The sequence below is a fragment of the Emys orbicularis genome, chromosome 1, assembly GCF_028017835.1.
Source record: "Emys orbicularis isolate rEmyOrb1 chromosome 1, rEmyOrb1.hap1, whole genome shotgun sequence".
Classification (NCBI taxonomy): Eukaryota; Metazoa; Chordata; order Testudines; family Emydidae; genus Emys; species Emys orbicularis.
The window spans coordinates 111,992,318-112,018,541 of record NC_088683.1 but is presented as its reverse complement, the minus strand read 5'-3'; the positions used below and the strand labels follow the sequence as shown (position 1 = coordinate 112,018,541).

Sequence of the window (26,224 nt, the reverse complement as noted above, 5' to 3'; positions counted from 1 at the left end):
GTAAGTGGTTTTTGTGGGGTTTTCCCTTTCTTAATCCTCTATTCTTAGTCTTGTGTTTTAAGTAGCATGTACAGCTAGGAAACTCTGTGAATTTTACCAGATACTTGAAATGCAGATTTTTCAAACAGTTGAACTTGCAAACTTTGGTTTCTTTGCTCCAAAATGCTGCTATTTATATTGTCCTTTTTACTATCTGAAATGCTTGATAAAATGTGATATTGTAACTAAAACTCGGGAGTGGGAATTGGGATTTCTTTGTATTATTCCTGGCTGCCAGTAAGAGGTTATACTGCTCACTTAACTTTTCTGCGCTTGTTTCTGCACCTGTAAAATGGAGAAAATATTTATCTCCCTCACAGGGATGTTGTGGTACATGAACTGTTAAATATTTGTAAAATATTTTGGACATGAAATAGCACTATATAAGTACACTTAAAAATACTGGTTAGATAAATTAGATTTCTAGAAACCGCTTATGCCCAAATATAAGCTGGTTCTGGCAACCTATATGAACGGCTCATATATATTCTTTTAAACTAGCATTTTTCAGACTCTTACATAAGCATCAGGTAAACCGTTTTACACTGGCAAAATCACTTATTCACAAATGTAATTTTATTTTAATTGAAAAGGAGAATCTAAAGAAGTTGCTGGAGGTGTATGAGATGTTGGGAGAAGAGGAAGATATTGTCAACCCCTCAAATGAGCTGATTAAAGAAGGACAGATCCTTAAACTTGCTGCTCGTAATACATCAGCCCAAGAACGATACCTTTTCTTAGTAAGTATCAAAATTTGTGTTTGTCTGAGTGATGTTAGGCTCCTTTCAAATTCCAAGAAGCTGCCTGAAAGCAAGGGTGAAGTCTTCTCTCCATTTAAGTCAATGGGGAAATTTTGCCATTAACTTCACCTGGAGCCAAGATTTTACCCACAATGCTTTCTGGAAAATGACAAAAATCATTTAGAAAAGAATGTGTTTCAAATAGAATTAAACCAAGGTCCAGTAACATATCTCCGAGTAAATGCAGTATTAGTCTTTCTTAGTTGCTACAGCTATCATGGAGGCTATTCATTTATATTGATAGAATCTACTACTGTATTTGGGGTGCTTACATTTTTAAAATAAAAATATTTAAGATTCTATTCTAATTAGATATTATTAGACTATATTAGAATAGTATTTTATAGCAGTAGATTATTTCGCGAATCAAGTAGTCTGATTGAATATGCATGTGTGTTACTGGTATAGTAATTATTAGATGTCCTTCAAAATCCTTGAGTGTGATGTGACCAAATGAGTCACATGGCCTTGTAGGAACCTAGTACCCCTGGAAAGTTCATACCCTCTTTTCAATTGCTCTCATTGCTTTACCTCATCACATTTCCTTGGTTCACAGACTCAGTTCTGTCTTTATTTTAGCGCTGCTGGACTCCATCAATGATTCTTCTTTAATTCCCTTGTGGAATGTTTGATATAACTCACTGCTTCCAATATATTAAAATGGCAAATTCGAGCCCTGATTTGTGCCATTTGCTATATGGGCCACTGGCTGCTGCATGCTCTCTGGATAGTAAAGTGTGTATTTTCTGAGGGGCAGATTTCTGCTCTCCCATGTTTCTAGCAGAGGAATAAATTATTAGTAAAAGTCTCTGAAGGCGGCTAGACATGATATTAAAATGAGGGACATAAAAAGTTCAGATGTGCCATATCTGTGATACAGACTTCAGCTGACGTGAATGTGGCTTAGACCATCAAAGGAATCATATAGAATCCTTCACCAGCCATTGTAGGTAATCCAGAATGATTCTTTTCTTGAGAGTGGTTTTCAAGTGTGCTCCAGAGATAAGCAAGCCCCTAGTCAACAGGACTTCTGAAGCTCTAAGAAATATTAAAAAGGCCTTAAATCATCTTAATGGGGTAGACTATGCTTCTATGAAATATCATTTAAAAATGTGAGTTTCTGGTTTTAATAATTCATAAGAAAAAACTGTTAACCATTATAGATCTGATTTAAATCTTCAAAAACACAAACTCATAGTAGTGGATGCCTCCCTGGGCTGAAATTCTAGGCTGTTAAAAATGATTATTTAAAAGCTACAAATAATAAATGATACTAATAATACCTAGCTCTTGTATAGTGCTTTTCTTCAGTAGAAATCAAAGCATTTTACAGAAAAGATCAATGTCATCAGTATGTCCACCTTGGCCTCATATAATTTTTCCCTTCCTTTTGTGGGTTTACGTAGTCTCACCCATAACTTTGATTTAAATAAAAAAGGACTGTGAAGAAAAGACAGAAATCTACCATTATATGAGTTGACCTAATAGACGGGAAATTCCTTCAGAGTCAATTTGCTGCTCTTCTAGTATAAAGATTTTAAGAAAAATCTATTTACCCAGTTGTTCAGTGTATTGAAATCAGCATGGAAAATTCTCAACAAAAGGCTTACAGTGTTGCTAAACATCACATCCACTCAGTGTATTTGATTATAAACATTATGAAAATTACTGCACATATGCAGTAGCTGGCTTTTAAATGTATCAATAGTTGGCTTTTAATTTTATTTCTAAATCCTATCCATATTATCAGTTCTTTCCATTTTGATTTTGTCTGACATTAACAAGCCTAACCACACCCTCCCTCAAGTTGTTTTTGTAAGGTGATAGTGCAATTCATCTCTTAATATATTGTACTTGACTTTCTTTGTTATCAATGTGTCCTTTTTCTTTTCTTTTTTTTAATAGTTCAACAACATGTTGCTGTATTGTGTACCCAAATTCAGTTTGGTGGGATCAAAGTACTCAGTGCGAACAAGAGTTGGTATTGATGGTATGAAGATTATAGAAACACACAATGAAGAATATCCATGCACCTTCCAGGTGTCTGGAAAAGAGCGAACATTGGAGTTGCAGGCCAGGTAAGAGACGTGTGGTTTACTTTTGAAGCATTAAAAATATATCCGAATAGACGAGAATTGTGGGACTGGTTGATTTGGAGAACTGGTAAAGTGATATGGAGCCTTTTATTTCTAAATCATTAGTTTAAAAATGGCTCCAGCTTGGTGGACTTTGAAATTGTCCTCACTGCTGTTTGGCCTTTTTGAATGAATTGGTGCCCTCGTTCTGTTTTAGTGGATAAGTTTCCTCTTTTCAGACATCACTGCCCCATTTAGCCCTTATTGACAGCCTCTGCAGAAAGACCAAGGCTTAAACAGGCATGCAGAAGTGACCTTTCATCCTGAACAGCGATGTTTGCAGTTCATGATAGAAGCATACTGTCAAGCACTGTAGAAAAGTTCTTGTGGTCTTTTTTGTGCACGTTGTATATGTTCTGTGAATAAACAAAGGCTTCATTGTAATCTGCATACTTAGCTTTATGGAAAAATCCTCTATAATTTAATAGGAATTATAATAATGCTCTCTCTAAAAATGTAACCGATCTATATAAATTACCTTTAAAAGCTTTAAAATGTAATTGAAAATTATAATCTTGATACAGATTTTTAACTATCCAGTATAATTCGATGGCAGGGATACAATTGTCAATTATATAGGATGATTCAAAACCCATAGAAAAGTTATTTGTATTAAATTGTATTAGGACTCTTCCATAAAGGTAAATTTGTCTTTAATGTTTTGATTCAATAATAGATTATTTTGTATTACATATCATACTGGTCAGAAATTGTTGTGTGGTGGCAGAAGTAACACCATACAACATGTCCACTGTATTCCCCCTGGAGACAGATGCATTTCACATGTGAAAAGCATTTTGTGACTGTGAACAAAATGCAGTTATAAACTATTTTTATTTTGTTCAACTTCCAGGGTTATTAGTACTTTCATTAGCACTAAAGTTATTTAGTTTAGGGGGAAAGCTTGTCTAGTTTTTGAGAACATTTTAGGATGTATTTCATAAAGATCATTCAAAATTGTGAAGTAATATGTACAAAAATGCCATCCTAAAAGTAGATCAGTAAGACTAAAATAATCTTAGTTGATGCATACTTTATTCTTAATGTATCCTATGCATAAATCTCATCCTATAAATTTGTCGTAGCTCTGATGAAATGTTTGCCCCAGGAATTCCCTTTTCCAGATAATTTTATATATTTATTTTCAGATTACTGCTTGAGTGCATTTTAGTGTTTCAGTCACTTTTTTTAAATAGATAGTAGATCACTTCCTACATGGAGTGATTGCTTGTCTGATATGGGGATTACATACTACTTTTAAAAGTTGTTGGATTAGGGAGAATTATTTTGTTTAGTTAGAAGATTCATTTTTCCAATATTTACAAATGGTAAAGGATGAGGAACAGGACTCTGTCCTCCTATTTTAGGATTCTAGTTTTATTGCTAGTTGCAGTAATATTACAAAATATATAAGTCTCACTGGAGGCATTCCCACCATAGATGGGTATGTGATCTCACCTGCACATCCCATCCAGCAGTAGGAAAAATCAAAATGGAGGTGTGTGGGGAGGGAGGGGGCGTGTGAGAGAGAGAGAGAGAGAGAATTCTTTGTATGCACCTTACTTCACCAAAGTGAGTGGAGGAAGTATTAAATGAGTAGCAGAACAAAAAATACTGTGGTGCTATTGTAACACCGACAGACCCCAGTGGTCGGCGGGCAGGATCGAACTTGGGACCTCTGGAATTTAGTGCATGAGCCTCTACCACATAAGCTAAAATCCAACTGGCTGTTAGCTAAGGCTGTAGAGCAGACTCATTTTATCTCTCTCTTTAAGTGGTCTTGGTGCCATTGGATGGCACAGAACACCACACCCAGAAGGTGTGTGGGTTACACTCTTTCAAGTCTTCTCTTTTTCCTGATTCAAAATTCATGGGAAATTGGGTTTGTATTAACTCCATCACTAGATTACAGTAGTGCTTTTACTTGGGGTACAAGGCATATTTTCATAGGATTTGAATTTAGAAGCCTTACTGAGATGCTTTGAAAACAATTAATGTACAAGACACTGGGTGGAAAATGCTTAGCTCTGTCATCCTCTACAGACCTTCCACCCCAGTGAATTAAAGGAAACATACGAATGCTTGGTTTATAGTGTTAAAACAAAACTTTCCTTTGTTTCTGTTAGATAGTATCACCCTATTATGTCAACCCTTTTTATTTCTGCTTTCGTTTACTTTAACTTTAATTTGAGGAAGAGTGCCGCAGGGAAACATTGATATACTGATGCAGTTTCTCCCATTTTGGTTCATTTACATCTATCTTAAATTTACACTGAAATTTGTGTGCTGTTTCTTTTCTACATTGTGCTTTAAGAAAGCTTAATGCTGGAAATGCCATTATTATATATGTTTAAAGAGTGCATTTAAGATGATCTTTCGAGTAGAACTTAATTCTAGTCTATTAAACTTACCAAGCTTCAAACATGATTCTGATTCATTTTTAACTAGACAGTTTCAGGAGCACTACTGTTTTTATAAATGTTGGAATCATTTCAAAGTCTCTGCTTCTTTTGTAAGTTACAGCTTACTACCATGAGCTAATGTTTCCTAAGCTAGTTTGATACTAATATGTCAATGTTTGTTTTAGTTCTGAACAAGATAAGGAAGAATGGATAAAGGTAAACACATCTACATTTTGACTTACTTAAAAAAAAATATATATTTTTGGGCTGTTCCTGTGGTATTTAAGTTGAAATATTAACTTCTGATGTAATCAAATGCTGATCATAATTAATTCACATTTCTGGTAGTTTTGTTGTTGGTCATTAAATAGTTTAAATTCAAAGAGTCTATTAAATATTGTATGTTTGCGACCTTTATCCATTGTATTTATAACAGGCTCTTCAGAATACCATAGAAGCTTTTCAGCAGAGGAATGAAACCTTCAGAAATGCCATTGCAAAAGAATATGAGGACATGCCCATTGAAGTTTCTGTAAGTTGGGTTACTGTAGCTTTGTACAACTGGTGCCCTTTTTGTCCTTTTCCAGTTACAAATGCCATATTGCTGAAGGGTGTCAGAAACTGCATATTCAGGCTTAGGATTCTTGTAGAAATGGAATTACAAAGTAATCATTTTGCTGGTCAACCATTTCCCTTTATGAACCAGACCATGCATTATAAACAATCCTGTTCTTTCTAAAATGAATGATGGAGTGTCCTTTCAGCAATGTGTTACGATCTTTGACTGGATTCTTTGTTAGCTATCTCTCGCATAGATTTCAAAACATAGCTTGAGCTGTGCTTTGCCATTTCCTTTCCAGAGGAAGAGAATAATTATTTTCTCTACTAAAAATACTGCACAATTGTCCTTCTTTTCCCTCTTCAGAAGGCTGAGCTTGGGAAGAGAGCACCAAGATGGATCCGAGACAATGAAGTAACAATGTGCATGAAATGTAAGGAGCCCTTCAATGCACTGACAAGGAGAAGGCATCATTGTCGAGCATGTGGACATGTAAGTGGAAAGCCACATCTGCTAGCTGGGTGACCAGATGCTAGAACAGATCTAAACAGTTGTTCAGAGTCCCCATCTGGTGGCTGGTTGTTGTTCACGTTACTGCAGCAGAGACTTCAGCTGTGACCTTTGTGGTTTGTAAGAAGCAGCTCGATTAGGTGAGCTAAAAAAGGAGCAAAAGATGGGCAAAATGTATTGTAAATTGTTCTTAGCAGAGCTAGGTATCTAAATGTGTAAGATATGCAAAATGCCAGAAATATCAGTCCAGACCATATCAACTATGACCTATTCACTCACCTTGGGATGCACTATAAATAGAGCAAAACTACCGTGCTTCTTCCCTCATCTCCCAGTAAGTTATTTCTTTCTCCAGTAAGTGATGGTGCCAACCCGTTTTTAATCTTAGTCTCAGAGGTCATCCTGGGTGATTTTGCTTGATGTACATTTACATGCCTTTACTGCATTCATAGCTTTGCTTTTGTGCTTTGCACTATGCTTCAGGCGTTGTCATTAGCTCTTTCTGATTAGCACTAACTCTTTTAGTAGTTTTTGGATTGCTTCCTCCAGCTTAGAGGTGCCCAGTTAAATTTGATAATTCCCTTTCCTTCTGCATGGTTGGCGATTCAGGAAATTCTTAATTGACTTCTTTTTGTATTATCTCTAATGCATGTCCTTCCATTTCATTTTAAAATGTTGTTTCATGGGGATATAAATATATTTTTAAAGACTAATTTGGGTTGATGCCAGAAGTCTTTTCTAGAAATGATAGTTAATACTTCTCACTTAATTTTCATTAGGGGTTTTGGTTGAAGACCTTCTGATCTAGATTGGGTTGGGCTCAACAAAAAACATTTGTTTTGGTGGTGTATCAGAGTGCAGAGTACATAATACCGCGTATATACTATTCCAGTTAGCTACTACCACAGCCATCTAAAAAAGTTATTTTGACTCTCTTCCTTTTCACTGTCTTCCATTTTTCATGCTGGGCTTCTTTTTCTCCTCAGAGGAAGGAGTATTTGCTGCTGAAAAATATTTACAATAAAAGACCTTCCTCCTACACCTTTTAGGAGTCTAGCTTTCTTGTCTTAGTCTATTTAAAAGAAACAAGTTCACTGTCGGGATACAACATGGAACTGTTTCAGTTGTTCCTCCCTTGGTGTGTGTTTGCCGTTGTTGTTTTATAACAAACTATGAAGCTGTACACTTAGATTTCGTAACAAAGTTAAAAGATGTTTTTCTGACAAAAGCAACAATTTCTTTTACAAAAAAACACAGTATCATTTTGTATGTATTGGAGTCTATAGAGCAGTGGTTCTCAACCCGCAGCCAAATCAGCACACAGCTGCGGCCCATGCATGTGACATCCTCAGGGCAATACAGGTAGTGTATATATTGTGTGGATGTGGCCCATGCAACAGAGAGAGCTGCATATGCAGCCCACACTGGTAAATGGGTTGAGAACCACTGGTATAGAGAATGAAATAGTAAGCATACCTCTTGAGTGTTTCTTGCGGAAAAAGGACCACGAGAATAAACTGAGAATTTATATCTTCACGTCAATATTAAGGACAACTTGAATGTAAGATAAATTTGAAAGCTCTGTTTGACCTCAGTGAGATTTGAACATGTGCTTAAGGTTAAGCTTATTGTGTAAGCACCTATCCTGAATGTGGGTGATTTCCTGAATCAGGACCTAAATCGTAGAACAGTTAAAAGAATCCTAGTACTCGTTTTATTCACTCCAGCAATTTGAAAGGTAAAAAGCACTCACTTATTCAAGAAATAGTGAAATATAGTTAAAAATTAAGTTTCTTTTAAATTACAATTGGTATGATAGATAGCACTGCCAGTGTCAGAAGACAGCACTTACACCTCACTCGATCTACATTTTAGTAGTTTTTAAATTGATCACTTGATTTTGATGGTAATTTTGCTTGCTTAATCTTTTATTTCTTTTTCCTAAGGTGGTTTGCTGGAAATGTTCTGATTATAAAGCTCATCTTGAATATGATGGCAATAAATTGAACAAAGTTTGTAAGGACTGCTATCACATTATAATGGGTTGCACAGACAGTGAAGAAAAGAAAAAGAAAGGCATCTTGGAGGTATGAGGTTTAAAGAATGAAATACTTGAATCTGTAAAATTCCTGCATGGGCATGTATTGCTACATACAATAAGAATCTCTTGGCTCATCACTGGCTGAAAAGTCCTGTGAGCCAGTGAAATTTCTGTTTTTTTTTTTTTTTTTACCACTTCAAAAATAAACAATATTGAAGTTTGTAGCAAGGCCACCCAATCAGATTGCATATGCCAATTAGGTAAATCATCGTAGCTGGCTGCAATGGAACTCCGTGAAAGTTACTCTTTATCTCTGAGCCAATCAGATTGAATATGCATTCTCAAAGTTGATTTTTTTTTTTTAAACTGGACTTCATCATATATCTCTTCAGTATGCTAGTTCAAAAAAACCCCAAAAATATGCTATATCTTTGACATTTGTGGCCAGAATGGAGAGAATTGCAGATATTTCTGATGATATTCAAAATGCTCAAAACAAGATTTTGTTTTGATCAATATATGTAGCAGCACTCTGATTTACTCAGTAAACCTCTCAATATTAGCAAAAACATATCATTTTGAAAGAGATTTCTATTGGGGTGAACAGCAAGAAAAATTGATCAAAGACTGATTGACTGAAAAATTGGTGGGGAAGAAAAAATATATAACACATGCATTGTAACATACAAGTACACGTGGTAACTGTGAGACGTTGCCCAGCATAACTGCAGTCTGTTCACTAATCCAATATTAAAACACTGCAAATTAAGTAGCTTCAAAATGTTTCCTTCCTTCCTCCTCCTAAAATGTGAACATCTCCTCAAAATTCTGTGTCTGAGGTGCAGGATAAGGTCAATATCTCATCAACCATCAGGTCTAGAAATGTGTGTTTGCTGAAGGCAGGGAATAAAGAGGATAGGCACCAATTTATATACATTATTGTCCAAGTCAGTTTTTATTAAATTCTTGCCATTTCTGAGAAATGCACTTATCCCAAATTCATGCCAATAAAATCTTAACACTACACAATCATGTATGTTCTCTCTACAGATTCCCAAGATGACTGAGTCCAAGTAATAGGTCATTCTATCAATATTCTTCCATTAATGTATTTAATTATTTCTCTTGGTTAATGGTTGCATTCCAGTATGATCCTTGAAAATACATTTCTGTTGGATGCTTTTATAAAATTTTGAATGCCAAAAGAGGAGTGTAATTGTGATGGGTTGCTGGTAACATTTGGACGCCTTCATGGTAGACATGCTAGAAATCAGAGAGATTGTTTCAGATATTAAAGTATCTGGTAACTATCCATTGGTGGAGGTAGATGAAGAGTTAAGGGTGATTCTGCCACCTGCACTTTAAAAATTCTGGAGGGAGCAAGGCAGATTGGGCATATTTAAGGTGGGGGAGGTTGAATATATATCTAAATACATTTTTATTTTTCATACACCCAATCCTGAGGCCCTTATTCGGTTTTTAATCAGGCGAACTCCCATGATCTTCAGCAGAAGTTCGCCAAGATTTGGCTCTTCATTAGCACTTTAGAACATCTCTGAGAACCTTCCACAAATTGTTATAAATGGTGTCGTATTTAATTGTTCTGTTTCATGCATTCTTGTCAACATCATGAAAACTTGAGTTTTTCTGAAGGAAAATATTTCCCTTCTGACACTTTGTACTGTCTCCCCACAGATTGAATCAGCTGAAGTCTCTGGAAACAGTGTCCTATGTAGTTTTCTTCAATATATGGAAAAATCAAAGCCTTGGCAGAAAGCTTGGTGTGTTATTCCTAAACACGAAGCTCTCGTGCTGTACATGTATGGTGCGCCACAGGTATGTAGCGAGGAAAGAGTGAAAACAAATAGGAAATCCCTCCTGCCCCTCTCACTCCTTTGCCCCATTGTGGCATCTGGGGGGAAAGACATGTAACGTGAGAATTAGGGGAAATCTGTGTGGGCAGTGGTGTTGTAACAGTGTCAGCCCCAGGATATATATATAGAGAGAGAGAAGGTGGGTGAGGTATCTTTTATTGGACCAGCTTCTGTCGGTGAGAGAGACAAACTTTTGAGCTTACACAGAGCTCTTCTTCAGGTCTGGGAATAGTCAAGGAGTTGTTTTCAGCCTGTATTGTGAACCAAAGCAGGTTTTTATCAGGATTTATTTCTTTTTCCTAGGATGTTAAAGCTTTGGCTACAATTCCACTACTGGGCTATGCAGTAGATGACACTCCAAGAAGTGCTGACCTCCCGCATAGCTTTAAACTGACCCAGTCCAAATCTGTACACAGCTTTGCAGCAGACAGTGAGGAACTGAAACAGAAATGGTTGAAAGTCATCCATTTAGCTGTCAAAGGTGAGACACCGGAATGTCAAAATGAATTGCAGATGAGTTTAGAGGAGCAGCCTGAATCTTCTAAAAAATCCGAATGCTGAAGCTCAAGACCATGTTCTGTTTTAAAATAATCCAGTCAGATTCTTGGTTGATTTTTCTTTGTTCAAGCAAAAGAAGCAAATTCTCCTAACTACTACATGCATCTCTTAGCACTTTATGTTGAAAAGATACTGATCTATTTAGAGATCATTTTCTTATATTTATGTTCTGTCAATAAAGTTAATGTACAGACCCATTCCACAGAATTTTTTTTAAAAAAAATCATAAATGCCATTAAAAGCACAAAACCTATTAACTTTAGTGTACTTCTTGTTTGTCTCAAAGTAAATTGCATTGTATAATTCACTTGCTATTGGGTTAAAGTTTGCTACTTTAATAAAGAATGTGGATATTTGATGCATCCTTTACATGTTAGGACTTTATCAGTATAAAAGATATACCTCCACGTTGCCAAAATAGATCTGTAGTGAAATATACAGGGACAGTTTGGTTTATTGTATCTAGTTTATAGAATTACTTACACAATGCTGTACATATGTTATATTCACTTTTTTAATGCAAATTGCTTTTATAATAATATTGGCTTTTGTCAGTTTATCAGGAAAAGAATCTAATTGTTTCAGTTTAGAAATTCATTGCTAAAATACAAAAAAAAGTACAATATATGTACAGTGTTAGAAAAAATTGTACTTGATTTTGCTTCATGACAATACATAGGTTCTTATTAGTCTATAATTTATTTAAAATAAAGCATGTTTTCTCTTGCAAATTAAGAAGAGGGTTCTAAATTGAAAAAAATCACTCTTTAGTGATTTGTTTAACTAGCTTACACCTACTGATCTTGATACTTTTATACATTAAGAATTTTTTTTAAATAGCAGTAATTTAAGTGGTGTGTAATGGATTTGTGAGTTCCAGCTGTGTTTTTAAAAAAGAGTAGTCCTTTTTTGTTTTGTTTTGTTTTGTTTTGGTTCTGTGCCTGTTATCTTTTCAAGGTGCTGGTGCTACCTTTCTAAAATACAGTATGTGCTTTAGCAATTAACATCCTGATCTTAAATGATCTTCTGGGATCATATATTTTTTGCCTTTATGGTCATTGGAACACTTGGACGTGTTTAAAGTGTTTTAACTTTCACAAATACACATATTGCATCAGCTAGTGATAACTAAAAACTATCTGCAAGGATTATACATCATACTGTATGTTAGAGCCTTCTTGTATGAACTCAGATATAAAGTCTGATCCTGCAATTCTTGACTTGCATGAGTAGTCCTTACTCCTATTCAGTTCAGTAGGACTGCTCTTGGGAGTAAAGACTTATCTGTGTGAGTCAGGCTTTGAGTATTGGGCCCATGATGAATCTTCATTTCTAGTAGTCTTTTATGTAGGGGCAAATGACTCTGCTATAAGAGGATTCCACTGTAACATTTTAGATGGACTATAGGTCTTTATAGTGCATATGCAATGACTGTCTCTCTAATAGAGCAAATTAATCAACTTCTGACTTAAAAAACCTAAATGAAGTCTTTTATTTTCTAAAATACAGCAATTAGTTAAGATGGTCCCAAGTCACAAAGTTCAGATTTAGATACAGTCTTCTCAAAAACTCAGGGGGATGGATCCAGAGTTTTGATTGGACCTATCTTTACAATTAGATAAAAATTAGTAACTTGAGTCAATATTTACTTTACCCCAAAATTTCTTTTTGTCACTCTAAGACAGACCTTACCCTTTTTTTTTATCATCATTGAGGGTGAAAGATTACCCTTCAGTCAACTGTTGTACTTAGGTATAGTCATTCACTTAATATCATTTACTTCTGAGCATCCCAAATCTTTCTGTATTGCCCAATACTTAGGGAGACCAGGGTGAGTAAAAGGCAGTCACAGCAAATTCTGTGCTAACTCTTTTATGCAACCTCACTGAAGTCAGTGGGCCAGATTCTCATCTCGGTTGTACTAGTGTAAATCTGGTGTAACCCTTTGACTTCAGTTTTTTACCCATGCGAGATCAGAATCTGGCTTCATAAAGTTGCCCAGGATGTATGTCATTGCACAGTTTGTCCCTTGGTCTTCACTTGCTTTAGGCTGCTCTGCATGTAATCCTGTTCACTACTTTATTTTAATGCAGTATATAATGTACAACTTATTTTATTTAAAAAAAAAATCCTTTGGAAGTGTAAAGAAATTCAAACCACTTCTACAATTCATACTATTTCCCTTAAAGTTGGGCCCAGTCATACCCTTAGATTCATGCGGGTGCACAGGGGCAAACTAACGCATGGATCTGCTCATCTTGCACAGAAAGTGCGGGGTGACTTGGCCTCCTCCGTAGTAGCATTGCCTTCTTTCCCCAAATGGTACGGTGTCCTGGGAACATCCAGGCTTACTGCATGGAAACACATAGGCTGAGCTCTGGCCAGAAAGAACTACCTGGGGGTCAGTATTATATCTTTCCATGGCCATTCTCCTCAGTGGATATCTGCCTTCAAAAGGAGTTCCCAAGGCAACTGCTGGTTCTGGGAGCCTTGTCAGTGCATCTTGAGTGCCAATACCCTGGAAATCATGTAGTCCTGGTCTACACTGAGGGGGGATTGATCTAAGTTACGCAACTTCAGCTACGTGAATAACATACGTGAAGTCGACTTACTTAGATCGACTTACCGTGGTGTCTTCACTGCAGTGAGTCGACTGCTGCTGCTCCCCCATCGACTCTGCTTGCGCCTCTCGCAACGCTGGAGTACAGGAGTCGACGGGAGAGGGTTCAGGGGTCAATTTATCGCGTCTAGACTAGATGCGATAAATCGATCCCCACTGGATCGATTGTTGCCCGCCGATCCAGCAGGTAGTGTAGACATACCCGTAGATTCCGCCTGATATATGAGGTTTCAGGGCCTATTCCATGAATGGACAACTCCCTCACCCACCCAATAGAAAGGAATCATGTAAGGAAAACCTCAGATTTATTTTCCTTTGCCACCTCCCACAGGAAGGGATGATCTGGATCGAAAGTAATAATATATAGCACTAATAAAGTGCTTCATATTTTCAAAGCACTTCCCAAACATTAACTCGGTCTTCTTTGTGAGGCATATAAGTAGGCAGTATTTTCCCCATTTTCCTAGATAGGGAAAACTGAGAAGCAAAGAGATTCGGGTCTGACTCTTTTGAGAGATGCTAAGAACCTGCAACCTCTTCAGTTGGAGTTGTGGAGAGTAGTCAGCACCTCTGAAAGACTAAGCCCTTAATGACTTCTTCCAAAATCAGACTATGAATTAGGGATTAAACCAGAATCAGAATGTAGGTGTTCCAGTACCTGGTCCCTTTCTCATTCCTGGTCTATGTTATCTCATTTTGAGCCATTAAAGTTTGTGTAAATCTGTAATTAGGTTTTTGACCCAATAATTTATTTCACTTTATTATACAGTAATAAAACAGTCTGCTCAAAGCCTATTCCCTTCTCAGTCAGCACGTAATGGGAGACTCTGAAAAACAAGAACGATTTGATTGTGTGCATTCTACAAGTATAAACACGTGCCAACCATTTTGGAAAAAAAAAAATAAAGACAGTGAAGGAGAGAGGTTGCTTTTCTGGACCCAGTGACAACTCCTCCAAATAGTTTACCCAGTACCTCACAGGCTAATCCATATAACCTAACCGCATGCGAAAGCTTCTGTTTAATTTTAAGGTTTATGTTCTGACTGCAAAGACACAAACTGAAAGTGGTAACTGCTATGCTTTAATTCCCATAACATTAGAACATCTGAATTATGGAGAAAAAAATTCTTTCCAACCCGACAGTTTAGATTGTGTCCAAATTTCAGCCCTGAGTGAGGTTTTTTTTAAACCAAGTTCCCTAAAGAAAACACTGACAAATGTTAATTTTAGTAGCATGAAGAGATGCTACATATGTGTAAGTGACAAATGGGCATTCATTTATAATGTATGTGAATGCCTTAGCTACAGTATTTAAGCTCTGTGACCCCTATATTCGAGAAGTGCTCATTTTAAAATGTTTTATGTGATGGAGGATATTTTTGTGCAATTTAGAGCTTATCAAATATTTGACTACTTACCGATTTTGTGAGATTTAATTTTTTTTCTGTATTCTACCAGAACTATGGCTAATCAAAAAGCATTAGTCACATTTATTTGACAAATAATGGTAAGATTTACAACATTATTTTTTCAACGTATTTTTCCTGATGTCTACAAGCACAGAATCTCGATTGGTAACCCTTTGCATTATTTTTAATATGTCTTAAACATTTCTGCACTCCTGTTCCTATCTATTTTATTATGGCTTCATGTAATTACACTTGAATGATTAAAAGCTGTTAAAGCCTGGAGCATCTTGCAGCTTCAACTCTATTGACTTTGACAGGCGTATTTTTTGTATTTAAATACCCCAGTTCAACGGGAAAATGTTTTTTGCAAAAAGCAAGCACTGAAAAAGGAAAACATTCTCTTCCCATTGGAGTGGAATGTGAAAAATATTTAAAGTATGTGTGTGCATCATATAATTGCAGCTTTTTACAAAGAGGATCTCAAAGCTCTTTACTAACCTTTAATAAGTCTCATAATACCCTTGTGCGGTTAGAGGTGTATTATTCCTTCCATTTTAATATATGGGGTAAATTGAGGCAGGGAGACTAAATACAAAACACATACCCCAAGCCTGTATAGGTTTTGGAAGAGGTTACAGACAAGGATTCAAATTGGTTCTAAGTAGAGTGGTCAAAACTTTGAAACTTGAAAAGATGGGGAAAACTTCAAATACTTTTAATAAATCTTTTCCCCATTTTTACTATGTCTGTAGTTGGTCAAACTTTTAATTTCAAAAGGAAAACCTGGAATTTCAAAAAAAGAAGTTGCCATTTTTTCCCATTTTTTTAACAAGTTCTCATTCTAAGAACACCTGTTTTTCTTACAGGAAGTTTTAAAAAACATTAACTATGGAAATAATTCTAAATAATAAATTGAGACCCATCCATGAAAGTATATAGGGACAGATCCTGAGCTGGTGTAAATTGGCATAGCTCCAATGGAGCCTAAACAGCTATGATGTTTTACACAAGCTCTACATCTGGCCTATATTCTCTGAAGGCATGCTCGTGAAAACCAGGATCACTCCATCTTTAGGCGTGCTGCAGCTACTGCCATTCACCTGGACTCATAGGACCAGATCCAACTCAAAATTGAGCTGGATCAAGTTCATAATCCTCTATCACACTGTTGCAATTTCCAAAACATCTTATCAATGGCGTAGGTGAGAATAAGCAGGTGGAAGTCCTTGAGAACAAATAATTTGCTTTCAGGCAGATAATTCAAATAATAAGGAATGGGGGTGGGCAATACCAACAATTGTATGAGCAGAACCTTATAATAATATAATTAATGGAGATATCCCATCTCCTAGAACTGGAAGGGACCTTGAAAGGTCATCGAGTCCAGCCCCCTGCCTTCACTAGCAGGACCAAGTACTGATTTTGCCCCAGATCCCCAAATGGCCCCCTCAAGGATTGAACTCACAACCCTGGGTTTAGCAGGCCAATGCTCAAACCACTGAGCTATCACTCCCCCCATACTTATAATTTAAAAAAAAAAAAATTGGAGAGGTCTGTATGGGTTTAACTCTGTAGTGTACTGTTTGTGATGAGCTTAAAATGAACTATAAAAAGGAGAACTTGTTTTATCCCAGCTGTTATCTACTTCATGGCCATATTGGTAAGAGGTCGTTAACTTACCAATATGGTTCTGACCCATTGGACTGTAGTGAAATATATTCTTTGGATGAAAATTTACATATGCCAATCAGATTGCTTCTTTAGTCCTCTCTCCTTTTTATAAAACAATAGGGAGGCTTATTTAACATATATTTTTAAGACAATTATAATAGACTGATCTGATTCAGACAGCATTTTACAATCAAAAGTACACTGTGAATTAAAAATATAAGTAGTCTTTTGACAAAATTGTATATACCTTAAGGGGATAAAAATCAATACATAAGTGGATCTACTTTACTTGCCTGTTTACTGGTTCCAACTGATTTATAAGCTGAAATTCAGCCTAAATATTCAGCTAAATATTCAATGTGCTTTTTGTACTGCCTCTTCATTAAATTATTCTCACATTTATGCATGGCCTTGTCATCCCCATCCCTCCAAATAAATGTAGATTTTATTTCTCGACTGAATGGTAAAGCAGATAATTTCCATGAATAAAACATGTTGTTTCTGTCAATGTGTGATACTAACCTACTTAAATTTATAGTTTATCCTTGTGGATTCATAAACTATTTATGGTGGCAATGTTCAAGAAAGGGGAGGGAACTGTGTCAAAGCCTCTTTTACACAGAGGTGCCATAATGTTTAGAGGAAGGAGGGCAAGTTTGTTATATATGGGGAACCATTTGCAATAGAAGTAAGGTATCTCCTGCTACCACTTAAGCTAATGGGAGTTAGACTGTTTACTTCAGTGGGAGTTAGATCAGCCCTACTGTGTAATGTCAGATATACATGCAGTGCATTAGAATCTCTCTTAATTATGAAAACACTGTTGCAGTTTAATTTGGAAGAAACTGATTATTTTTTTTGTTTAAAAAAAAAAAAAAACCTAAAGTTTCGAAGAGGTGTAAATTTTGCTCTGATTTTACACTGAATTGCAAAATTTCAAAAAAGAGGCAAAATTTAAGTTGTGCAAATATAAGTGGTAATTTTTCTGGTCAAGAAATATATGAATGTAAAATATTTGCAGATACTGTATATATTTTGTGTAACATATGTATATTTGGTCATAAAGATGGGAGCTGGCGTATTGTAAAATTAAGCACTTTAATTCCTGTTGAATACTTAGTTTGTATGCCGTAAAATAAAAGCATCAAGTACTGTTGACTATCTGTCCATGATTTATTGCTGTCCTGATAAATGATTTAAAATACAGTGCTGAGCATATAGATGACTGTGGAGAATAAGGGTTTATCTATATAAGAAAGTTGTAATGGCTTAACTTAGTGTGATCTTAAACCAATGGAAAATGTCATGTGGATGCTTATTTTAGTTTAAACTAGGCTTATTTCGATTTGGGAAGCTGTCTGTACAAACATAAATTTTGGTTGATGATATGAAGCTATTTTGAATATTACTTCAATGGGGTAAACAGTGAGATGGCAAAATTTGCAGATGATACAAAATAGCTCGATAGTTAAGTCCCAGGCAGACTGCGAAGAGCTACAAAAGCGTCTCTCAAAACTGTGACTGGGCAACAAAATGGCAGATGAAATTTAATGTTGAGAAAATGCAAAGTAATGCACACTGGAAAACATAATCCCAACTATACATATTCAGTGATCGGGTCTAAATTGGCTGTTACTACCAGGGCCGGCTCCAGGCACCAGCTTAACAAGCACGTGCTTGGGGCGGCCAAGGGAGAGGGGCGGCACCTGCGGCAATTCGGGGGCGGCAGGTCCCTCACTCCCTCTAGGAGCGAAGGACCTGCCGCTGAACTGCCGCCGCCGATCGCGGCTTTTTTTTTTTTGCTTGGGGCGGCAGAAATGCTGGAGCCAGCCCTGGTTACTACTCAAGAAAGATCTTGGAGTCATTGTGGATAGGTCTCTGAAAACACCCACTCAATGTGCAGCGGCAGTCAAAAAAGCCCACATCTTGAATACTGAGTGCAGATGTGGTTGCCCCATCTCAAAAAAGATATATTGGAATTGGAAAAGGTTCAGAAAATGACAACAAAAATTATTAGGGGTATGCAATGGCTGCCATATGAGGCGAGATTAAAAAGACTGGGACTTTTCATCTTGGAAAAGAGACAACTAAGGGGGAATATGCTAGAGGTCTATAAAATCATGACTAGTGTGGAGAAAGTAAACAAGGAAGTGTTAATTACTCCTCATAACACAAGAACTAGAGGTCACCAAATGAAATTAATAGGCAGCAGGTTTAAAATAAACAAACAAAAGGAAGTATTTTTTTCACACAACGCACAGACAACCTGTGGAACTCATTGCCATAGGATGTTGTGAAGGCCAAGACTATAACAGGGTTCAAAAAAGAACTAGATAAATTCATGGAGGATAGGTTCATCAACGGCTATTAGCCAGGATGGGCAGGGATGGTGTCCCTAGCCACTGTTTGACAAAAGCTGGGAATGGGCGACAGGGGATGGACCACTTGATGATTACCTTTTCTGTTCATTCCCTCTGGGGCACCTGGTTTGGCCACTGTCGGAAAACAGGATACTGGGCTACAAGGACCTTTGGTCTGACCCAGTATGGCCATTATTATGTTATGTCATTACTACAAAAACTGTTATATCATGAATGCCATTCCAAAGTGTGGTGGCAAAATAATAAAAGCGGGTCATCGACTTAATATTTTCAAGCATTGAAATGTAATTTCTCTAGACAGTATCACATACCTAAGCATGGGTTTGTCAGGTCAAAGGTCGCCTTGGCAATGACGTCACATATTAGAAAGGTTCAGGTCCTTTAATGGAATTGGAATATTTTGGGTATTTTTACTGTTTAAAAAAAAAAAAAAAAAAAAAAAAAATTGGAATTCTGCAGACAAACTGGAATTCGTGATGAAAGGTTACTAAAACCAAAAATCACCTCACATTAGATTTCTCCCAACCCTAAAGGGTTGGTCACTTACCGCAGGTCAATGGATTCTCTGGATCTCACACCAAAGACAAAGCTGACAGCCAATTTCTCTAGTAAACTAATTAAAGGTTTATTGAGCAAGAAAAAGAAATGAGTTATTGAGAGGTGAAAACAGGTAAAATACATTAACCCGTGAGTCAAAGCTTGTAAGTCCAAAATGATAGCAGAGATGTAGGGTTGTCATCTTTCTAATCGCACAAAACTGAACATCCTTGCTCCGACCCCTGCCCCACCCCTTCCCCGAGGTCATCCCCTACCCTTTCTCTGAGGCTCTGCCCCCCGGTTCACTCCATTTCCCCCCCCCCCTTCCATCGCTTGTTCTCCTCCACCCTCGTTTTCACTGGGCTGGGACAGGGGAATGTGGTGCGGGAGGGGAAGAGGGCTCTGGCTGGCGGGGGTGGGCTCTGGGGGGGGGGGCTTGGGATGTGGGGTGTGGGAGAGGGCTCTGGGTTGGGGCTGAGGGGTTCGTAGTGCGGGAAGGGGCTCAGGGCTGGGGCAGGGGGTTGGGATGTGGGAGGGGTGAGGGGTGCAGGCTTTGGAAGGGAGTTTGGGTGTGGGAGGGGGCTCAGCACTGGGGTAGGGGATTAGGATGTGGGAGGGGGAGGGGTGTGGGCTTTGGGAGGCAGGAGTGGCGCCAGGGTTTTTGCCACCCTAGGCGGCAGCGCTCCTCCTCTGAGCATTCGGCGGCGGGGGTCCTTCCACTCCACATACAGAGAGCATGAAAAGGGGGGAGTTGTCTTACCAACTCTGAGAGTGTTAGTATTCTCACTCTTCTTATCAAACTGTCTGTACTGGGCTATCTTGATTATCACTTCAAAAGTTTTTTTTCTCTTACTTAATTGGCCTCTCAGAGTTGGTAAGACAACTCCCCCCTTTTCTTGTTCTCTGTATGTGTATATATATCTCCCCAATATATGTTCCATTCTATGCATCCGAAGAAATGGGCTGTAGCCCACGAAAGCTTATGCTCAAATAAATGTGTTAGTCTCTAAAGTGCCACAAGTACTCCTGTTCTTTTTGTAGATAGGTCAATTCAGACTTCTGCTCAGTGTACAGTCAAAAACGAACAAGATGTTAGGATGCATAAGGAATGGGATGGAGAAGAATAATATGGAAAATATGATCATACCATTAGATGACTTTTAGTGCTGCAGCCTCCAGAATGCTGTGTGTAGGACAGGTCACTCTGTCACAGAAAGGGGATTGCATAATTAAAGGAGTTCAAAAAAGGGTGACAAGAATGCTCAAGGTCATGGAAAAATCCATATGGAAGAGAGATTGAAAAGACTGTTTTCTTTAGAAAGGAAATGAATCAGAGGGGACACAAAAAAATATATAAAATAATGAATGGTCTAAAGAAGATAAATTGGGAACCTATGTTCTCTCTGACTCCTAACATGAGAACAAAGGAACATTTAATGAAATTAAAAGGTGGCAAATTCAAAACCGATGAAAGGAAATACTTTTTCACACAACGTGCAATTAGACACTGGAACACATTGTTACAGGAAGTCATTAAGGACCAGAACTTGGCAACATTAAAACAAAGATTGGACATTTATATGGAAAACAAGAATATCCAGTTATCATAATTAATTATGATAAAATGTTGGAAGGGATGTTAAACCTCTGACTCCTGGGAGCAGCAGGGTGTCCCAGCCCCTCATAGGGCCATCTGTGCCCGGCAATCAAAGATCAAGTAGGCCAGCTGGCACCGCAGATGTATAGCCAGGCTATGGACCCGGCTAAGGCCCCAGCATCTAAGGGCAAGCAAGTTATGGGACCGTCCTCTAAAGCAGCGACCATCCCCGGTCCCTGGACCGCAGACATCAATCCCCATCACCGCGGCCTAGGACCTCAGCACCGCAGCCTCAGTCCCCAGTTAGAAGACCCCCAGTCCCTGACACCACGGTCCCCACCTACAAGTCATGGGACACCTGAGTCACGATGCCGATCCCTGTACCCACTGCATCGTGGGATCTCCTACCAGAGATCACCACGGTGCAGATCACTATCACTAAGCAGTCTCCCAGGCGTCGATCCCTCCCGGTGCAGGATCATTCCCAGTCACGGCACCGGTTTCTGGCTCCCCAGTACCGCTCTTCGGGAAGGCACTGATCCTCGCCCTCTCCTTACTTGTCGCCGACGAGGGTCAGTCGGCAGACTCAGGCATCTACAGCCCTGCCCTAGTCACCGGAAGGGCAATGGTCTGAGTCGGAGGGGGAGTTCAGCCCCTCGCCTATAAAAGGCTAATCGCCACTGGTGTGGCTCCTGCAGTGGCGGTGTGGAGGGAGGGACAGGGGCCTGCTCAGTAGCAGTATTGGAACCCACGGGGTGTACCTGTTAGGTCGGGCCCATACTTCCACCGTTCCTCCCAGGCCACATCGGACAAACTGCCCCGACAAAGCTGGCACCAGAGTTGGAGCACGGTGCCGAATCCGATGTGGTGGTGACACCAACTCCCAATAGGGTGACCAGATGTCCCGATTTTATAGGGACAGTCCTGATTTTTGGGTCTTTTTCTTATATAGGCTCCTATTATCCCCCACCCCCTGTCCCAATTTTTCACATTTGCTGTGGCATGTGGCTGCAGTCCCCTCAGCCCTGGAGCACAGGGGAGGGCGGGAGACCACAGCCTCCCCAGCTCGGTGGGGCAGGCGATGCATAGCCCCAGTCCCCCTGCCCTGGAGCACCGGGAAGGTGGGTGGCATGCACAGCCCCAGCCTCCACAGCTCCGGAGCACCGGGAAGGTGGGCAGCGCGCAGCCTCCCCAGCTCTAGCCCCAACCAGAGCTGCCCATGACATCAGTGTTCCTGCCTGACAGGAATACTTGAGCGTTAGCATTCTAAGGGTTAATGGATGCCACTGTAGGACAATCATAATGGATTACTGTATCATTATTGGGAATAATACATTCCACTGGGACTTTTCCCCACCAGGTACAATCAGGGCAGGCTCTAGGCACCAGCGTTCCAAGCATGTGCTTGGGGTGGCCCTTTTCAAGGGGCAGCATTCCGGCTTTTTTTTTTTTTTTTGCTTTGGCGGCGGCACTCTGTCCCCCCCCTTTTTTTTTTTTTGCTTGTGGCGTGAGGATGTTACAGATAGGAAGAGGACAGGTGAAAAAGCCAATGATTTTAAAATAAGCAACCAAGCTGAATAAATATAATGGAGTGATCACTTAGCATGAACATCAGTGAGCATAGCGCGTAGGAGTGGGGATGCTCAAGCAACAGAAAGGTCCCTTGCCTAGAGACACTTTGAACATGGTCCAGTGCCAGAACATCAAGCAAGTTGGTTTCAGTGTACTGTAGATATTTAGAGAGAGGTGCTCAGCACTTGGGGATAGTTTCCCTATGGAACCATTTCTGTGTATAACAGGTCATATGAGCTCCTCCTGGCAGGGATAAAGCCCATCAGATTTGATTTGATCATCAAGGTGAAATGCAAAAGTTGGCTAGCAGAAGCCAGTTTGGGATGTAATTTGCCAGTAATTAGATGCTATGGACATACCAAAAAAACATTTAATGCCAAGTCTGTTAGCCAATAAATCTGGCTGATAGCTTTCTTCTTCCCTCATCCATCTGATTTTAAATCTGGGATCCATCTTATTGCCAAATATTGCTGACGCCTTACATATTATAGAGTCTGCTTATCACTTGTAGTCTTTCGCTCCCCCTATAAATTTCCCCAGTCCTTTCCTTCATGGTTTCCAGCAGTCTCCATTTAGCCAGTCCAATTCTAAGTTTTTACAAATGTTCCAAACCAAGGTGCCATGTGTCAGGACAGCAAGGTAGAGAGATTCCCTTCCTTTTATGGGGTTATTGTGCAGCCAGACAAAATGCAGCTATGATGTGGTGTTGAGGGGGCATCAGGAAATTTGGTTGCAGAGCAGGGTTTATTTTTGGAAGTGGGGTGGAGGGAGTCTTTTTTTTTTGAGGGGGTTAGAGGAGAGGCATTTTGACTTCCGGACACTGGGGATAAACAAAGGACATACAGTTTTGCGCGGGGGCGGGGTGGAGGAGGGAAGCTAAGGGACGGAGGAAACCATAAAACTCCCTAACTCCCAGGACAGAGACAAAAAGGGGAGAAGCCAGGAGTCCCCAGTTCGCAACAAAAAGCATACAGGAGATGCTCCCTGAAGATGCTGGAGAGTGAGGGAATGACCTGCTGCTCTTCCCTGAAGCCAAGAAGATAACTGCAAGTAAAGGGAGACATCTCTTAGGGGAGAATAGGTTATGTAACTGACTCAATTGCAGGGTGTCACTGTGAGTGCTGATGGTACACCAGTCCTCTAGATGTGTGGTAGCGTTCACTGTGTGCCATGAGTGTGGAGGCAAGGCACTAGATGTTCCTGGCATCAGCCTCCACAGCCCTTGGTGGGTTCCCATAAACACTCACGTTTTGAGGAATATAGGACTCCTCTGTTAGTGCTGCCAGAAGCTAAACTCTGCAAATACCCCATTCTCAATTACTATAAGTTACAACAGAAGATCAACACCCCATTTCTAATCCAGCCCCCAATGAAAGCCCAGTACAGGAGGATAAAAGTAGAAGACTCTCATTGAGGTCCTCTCCACATCACCCCCCTGCTCTGCATGTGCAATTGCCCTCATGATTCCTGGTAAAACGGATCTGAGCTGACACACTAGATCAGCTTTACCTCTGCTTTGGTGAAGTTTTGGATCTGGATCTGAATGTTGGGGTTTGGGCTCATCTCCACTTTATTAAATGTGGCAAGTTATGAAAATTAATGCTATTAATTATGTTTCTGTCCATTTATGGTATTTTCATATCCCTTTGGCTACCCTTTTCTCCTGTTTGGATGACCTTGCAGGGTTAACGTCACTGAGGAAGTGCACCAATTTGCCCTCAGACAAGTTGCTTAGAAGGTAATGCTGATGCACTCATTTTTAATTGCTTGTGTTAACAGAGCTCTAGCAAACTTCAGAATTGTAATTCAACACCTATGCAGCTGCATCAGTGGAAGCAATGGAAATTATAGCATAGACAGGGCACTTGTGCTTTTACAATAACCAGGTTGTCTCCCATGATTGCATTTCAGAGACATATTTCTCCAGCGTATCTCAGTGCGAGGGTTGGCGCTTATCAGTCCCCAGGTTGTGTCCTATGCTAATTTGCCATCTCCTCACACTGACTGCTGAAAATTACTTACAATAGAAATAAAAATGCATGCAACTGAGGTGAAAGACAGAGTTAACTTGCACATGTGCAAGGCAGGAGTCCCGCAGCATTTTGAGGAATACTTTTTGAGGGTCTCTCCTGTGTCCCCCCTACCCCCCATTAATCTCTACATCTGCATCTTGGCAGGGCAAAGGAGGAACTTTGTGAGTATTGTGAGAAGCCTTTTATGGAGGGAGCGGGGAAGGTGCTATGTAAACCTGGGGGTAGTAAATAAATACTGTACAGCTGGGGAAGGCCTGGTGGTTTGGTTATTCTGTGGTTACCTAGTGCAGGGACTTTGGTATTAGTACAGCAGTGGTACTGGCACAATTTTTATAGTAGGGGTGCTGAGGGCAGAAACCCTGTATGGGGCTGTTACTACTTCAAGCAAAGGGGTGCAGTAGCATCCCCACTTGCAGCACCTCTGTAGTACAGTATCTGTTGTTCTATTAGGCACAATAATTAATGACAATTCAGGGCTGTGGTTTGCTTACTCGGGGGTGGGCTGGAGGACTGTGGCTTTCGCTGCACCATTTCCCGCTCGTCCAGGGGCGAGGCCTGGTAGCCTGCGCCACTTCAGCCTGCCGCTGCCTCCGGGAGCCACTAGAGGGCGCTGCGGGGCGCCTGGCACTACAACTCCCGTCGGGCCTTGCGGCTACTGCCACCGCCCCGGGAGCGGGGGCGCGCGCACAGCCTGCTGGGGCCGGGCTGCGCGCGGGGCCGGCGCCCATGGTGGGTAGTGGCCTGGGGGGGAGGTAGAACCGTTGGTTGCCGGGTCCATTCATCGCCGCCGCGTCCCCGCCGCCATGGAGGCGCTGATCCCCGTGATCAACAAGCTGCAGGACGTGTTCAACGCCGTGGGGGCCGACATCATCCAGCTGCCGCAGATCGTGGTGGTGGGGACGCAGGTGAGCGAGGCGGGGGCGCTGCGGGCCCGGGGGCGGGATGGAGGCGCCCAGGGAGCGGGGCGGCAGGCGCCCCTCTGTGAAGGGCACCGGGGGACGCAGGCCTGGGAGGGGAGCTGGGTTCGCGCGGGGCCGGGCCCCGAGCCCGCTCCTGCCTGGCGCCCGAGGGCTCTGCGGGGCGGCCCCGGGGAGAGCAGCCGGCGTGAGCCGCTGGCGCCCTGCAGCGGGTGTCCTGCATTGCTGCGTCCAGCGCCCGTCAGTGGCTGACTGCCTCAGCCCCGGCAGGCGGGGGAGGGTTGTTCCCTCTTCGGCGGGGGGCCTGAGCGAGGGGGAAGGGTGAAGTGACCGGCTCCAAATGCCCCGTCCCGCTGAAGGTGACCGCGCTGCCCACTCCAGCATCTTGCCGTGTTGGGCCCCCGTTTTATTCTGGGCTTGACCTTCCTGGTGCTTGGGCTGCATGACGTTGGAAAGGGGGTGTAGTAAAATGGGGCTGGTAAGGTAACTCCTAACACCGCATCTTTGTGACACTGGCCCTCTGCTCTCATGTACAGTCATTTAACATCGCTGGCAGTTACTTGGATTG

At 40.4% G+C, this 26,224-nt stretch overlaps 2 protein-coding genes across 3 annotated transcripts in view; both read left to right on the top strand.

The window, feature by feature from the left end:
* The window catches only part of FGD4 (FYVE, RhoGEF and PH domain containing 4), an 87,251-nt gene extending 76,310 nt beyond the window's left edge, over positions 1-10,941 (top strand). Inside the window, exons 10-17 of the mRNA XM_065400765.1 lie at positions 633-779; positions 2,745-2,917; positions 5,562-5,592; positions 5,813-5,908; positions 6,302-6,427; positions 8,392-8,532; positions 10,182-10,322; positions 10,664-10,941. Coding sequence (XP_065256837.1) covers positions 633-779; positions 2,745-2,917; positions 5,562-5,592; positions 5,813-5,908; positions 6,302-6,427; positions 8,392-8,532; positions 10,182-10,322; positions 10,664-10,921 — 1,113 coding nt within the window. The 3' untranslated portion in view covers positions 10,922-10,941. The remainder of the gene's footprint in view (positions 1-632; positions 780-2,744; positions 2,918-5,561; positions 5,593-5,812; positions 5,909-6,301; positions 6,428-8,391; positions 8,533-10,181; positions 10,323-10,663) is intronic.
* Positions 10,942-25,467: 14,526 nt separating this feature from the next.
* The window catches only part of DNM1L (dynamin 1 like), a 56,531-nt gene continuing 55,774 nt past the window's right edge, over positions 25,468-26,224 (top strand). For both annotated transcript variants that reach the window (XM_065405938.1, XM_065405215.1), the window contains exon 1: positions 25,468-25,644. In XM_065405938.1, the coding sequence (XP_065262010.1) occupies positions 25,543-25,644 (102 nt within the window). In that variant the 5' untranslated portion in view covers positions 25,468-25,542. The remainder of the gene's footprint in view (positions 25,645-26,224) is intronic.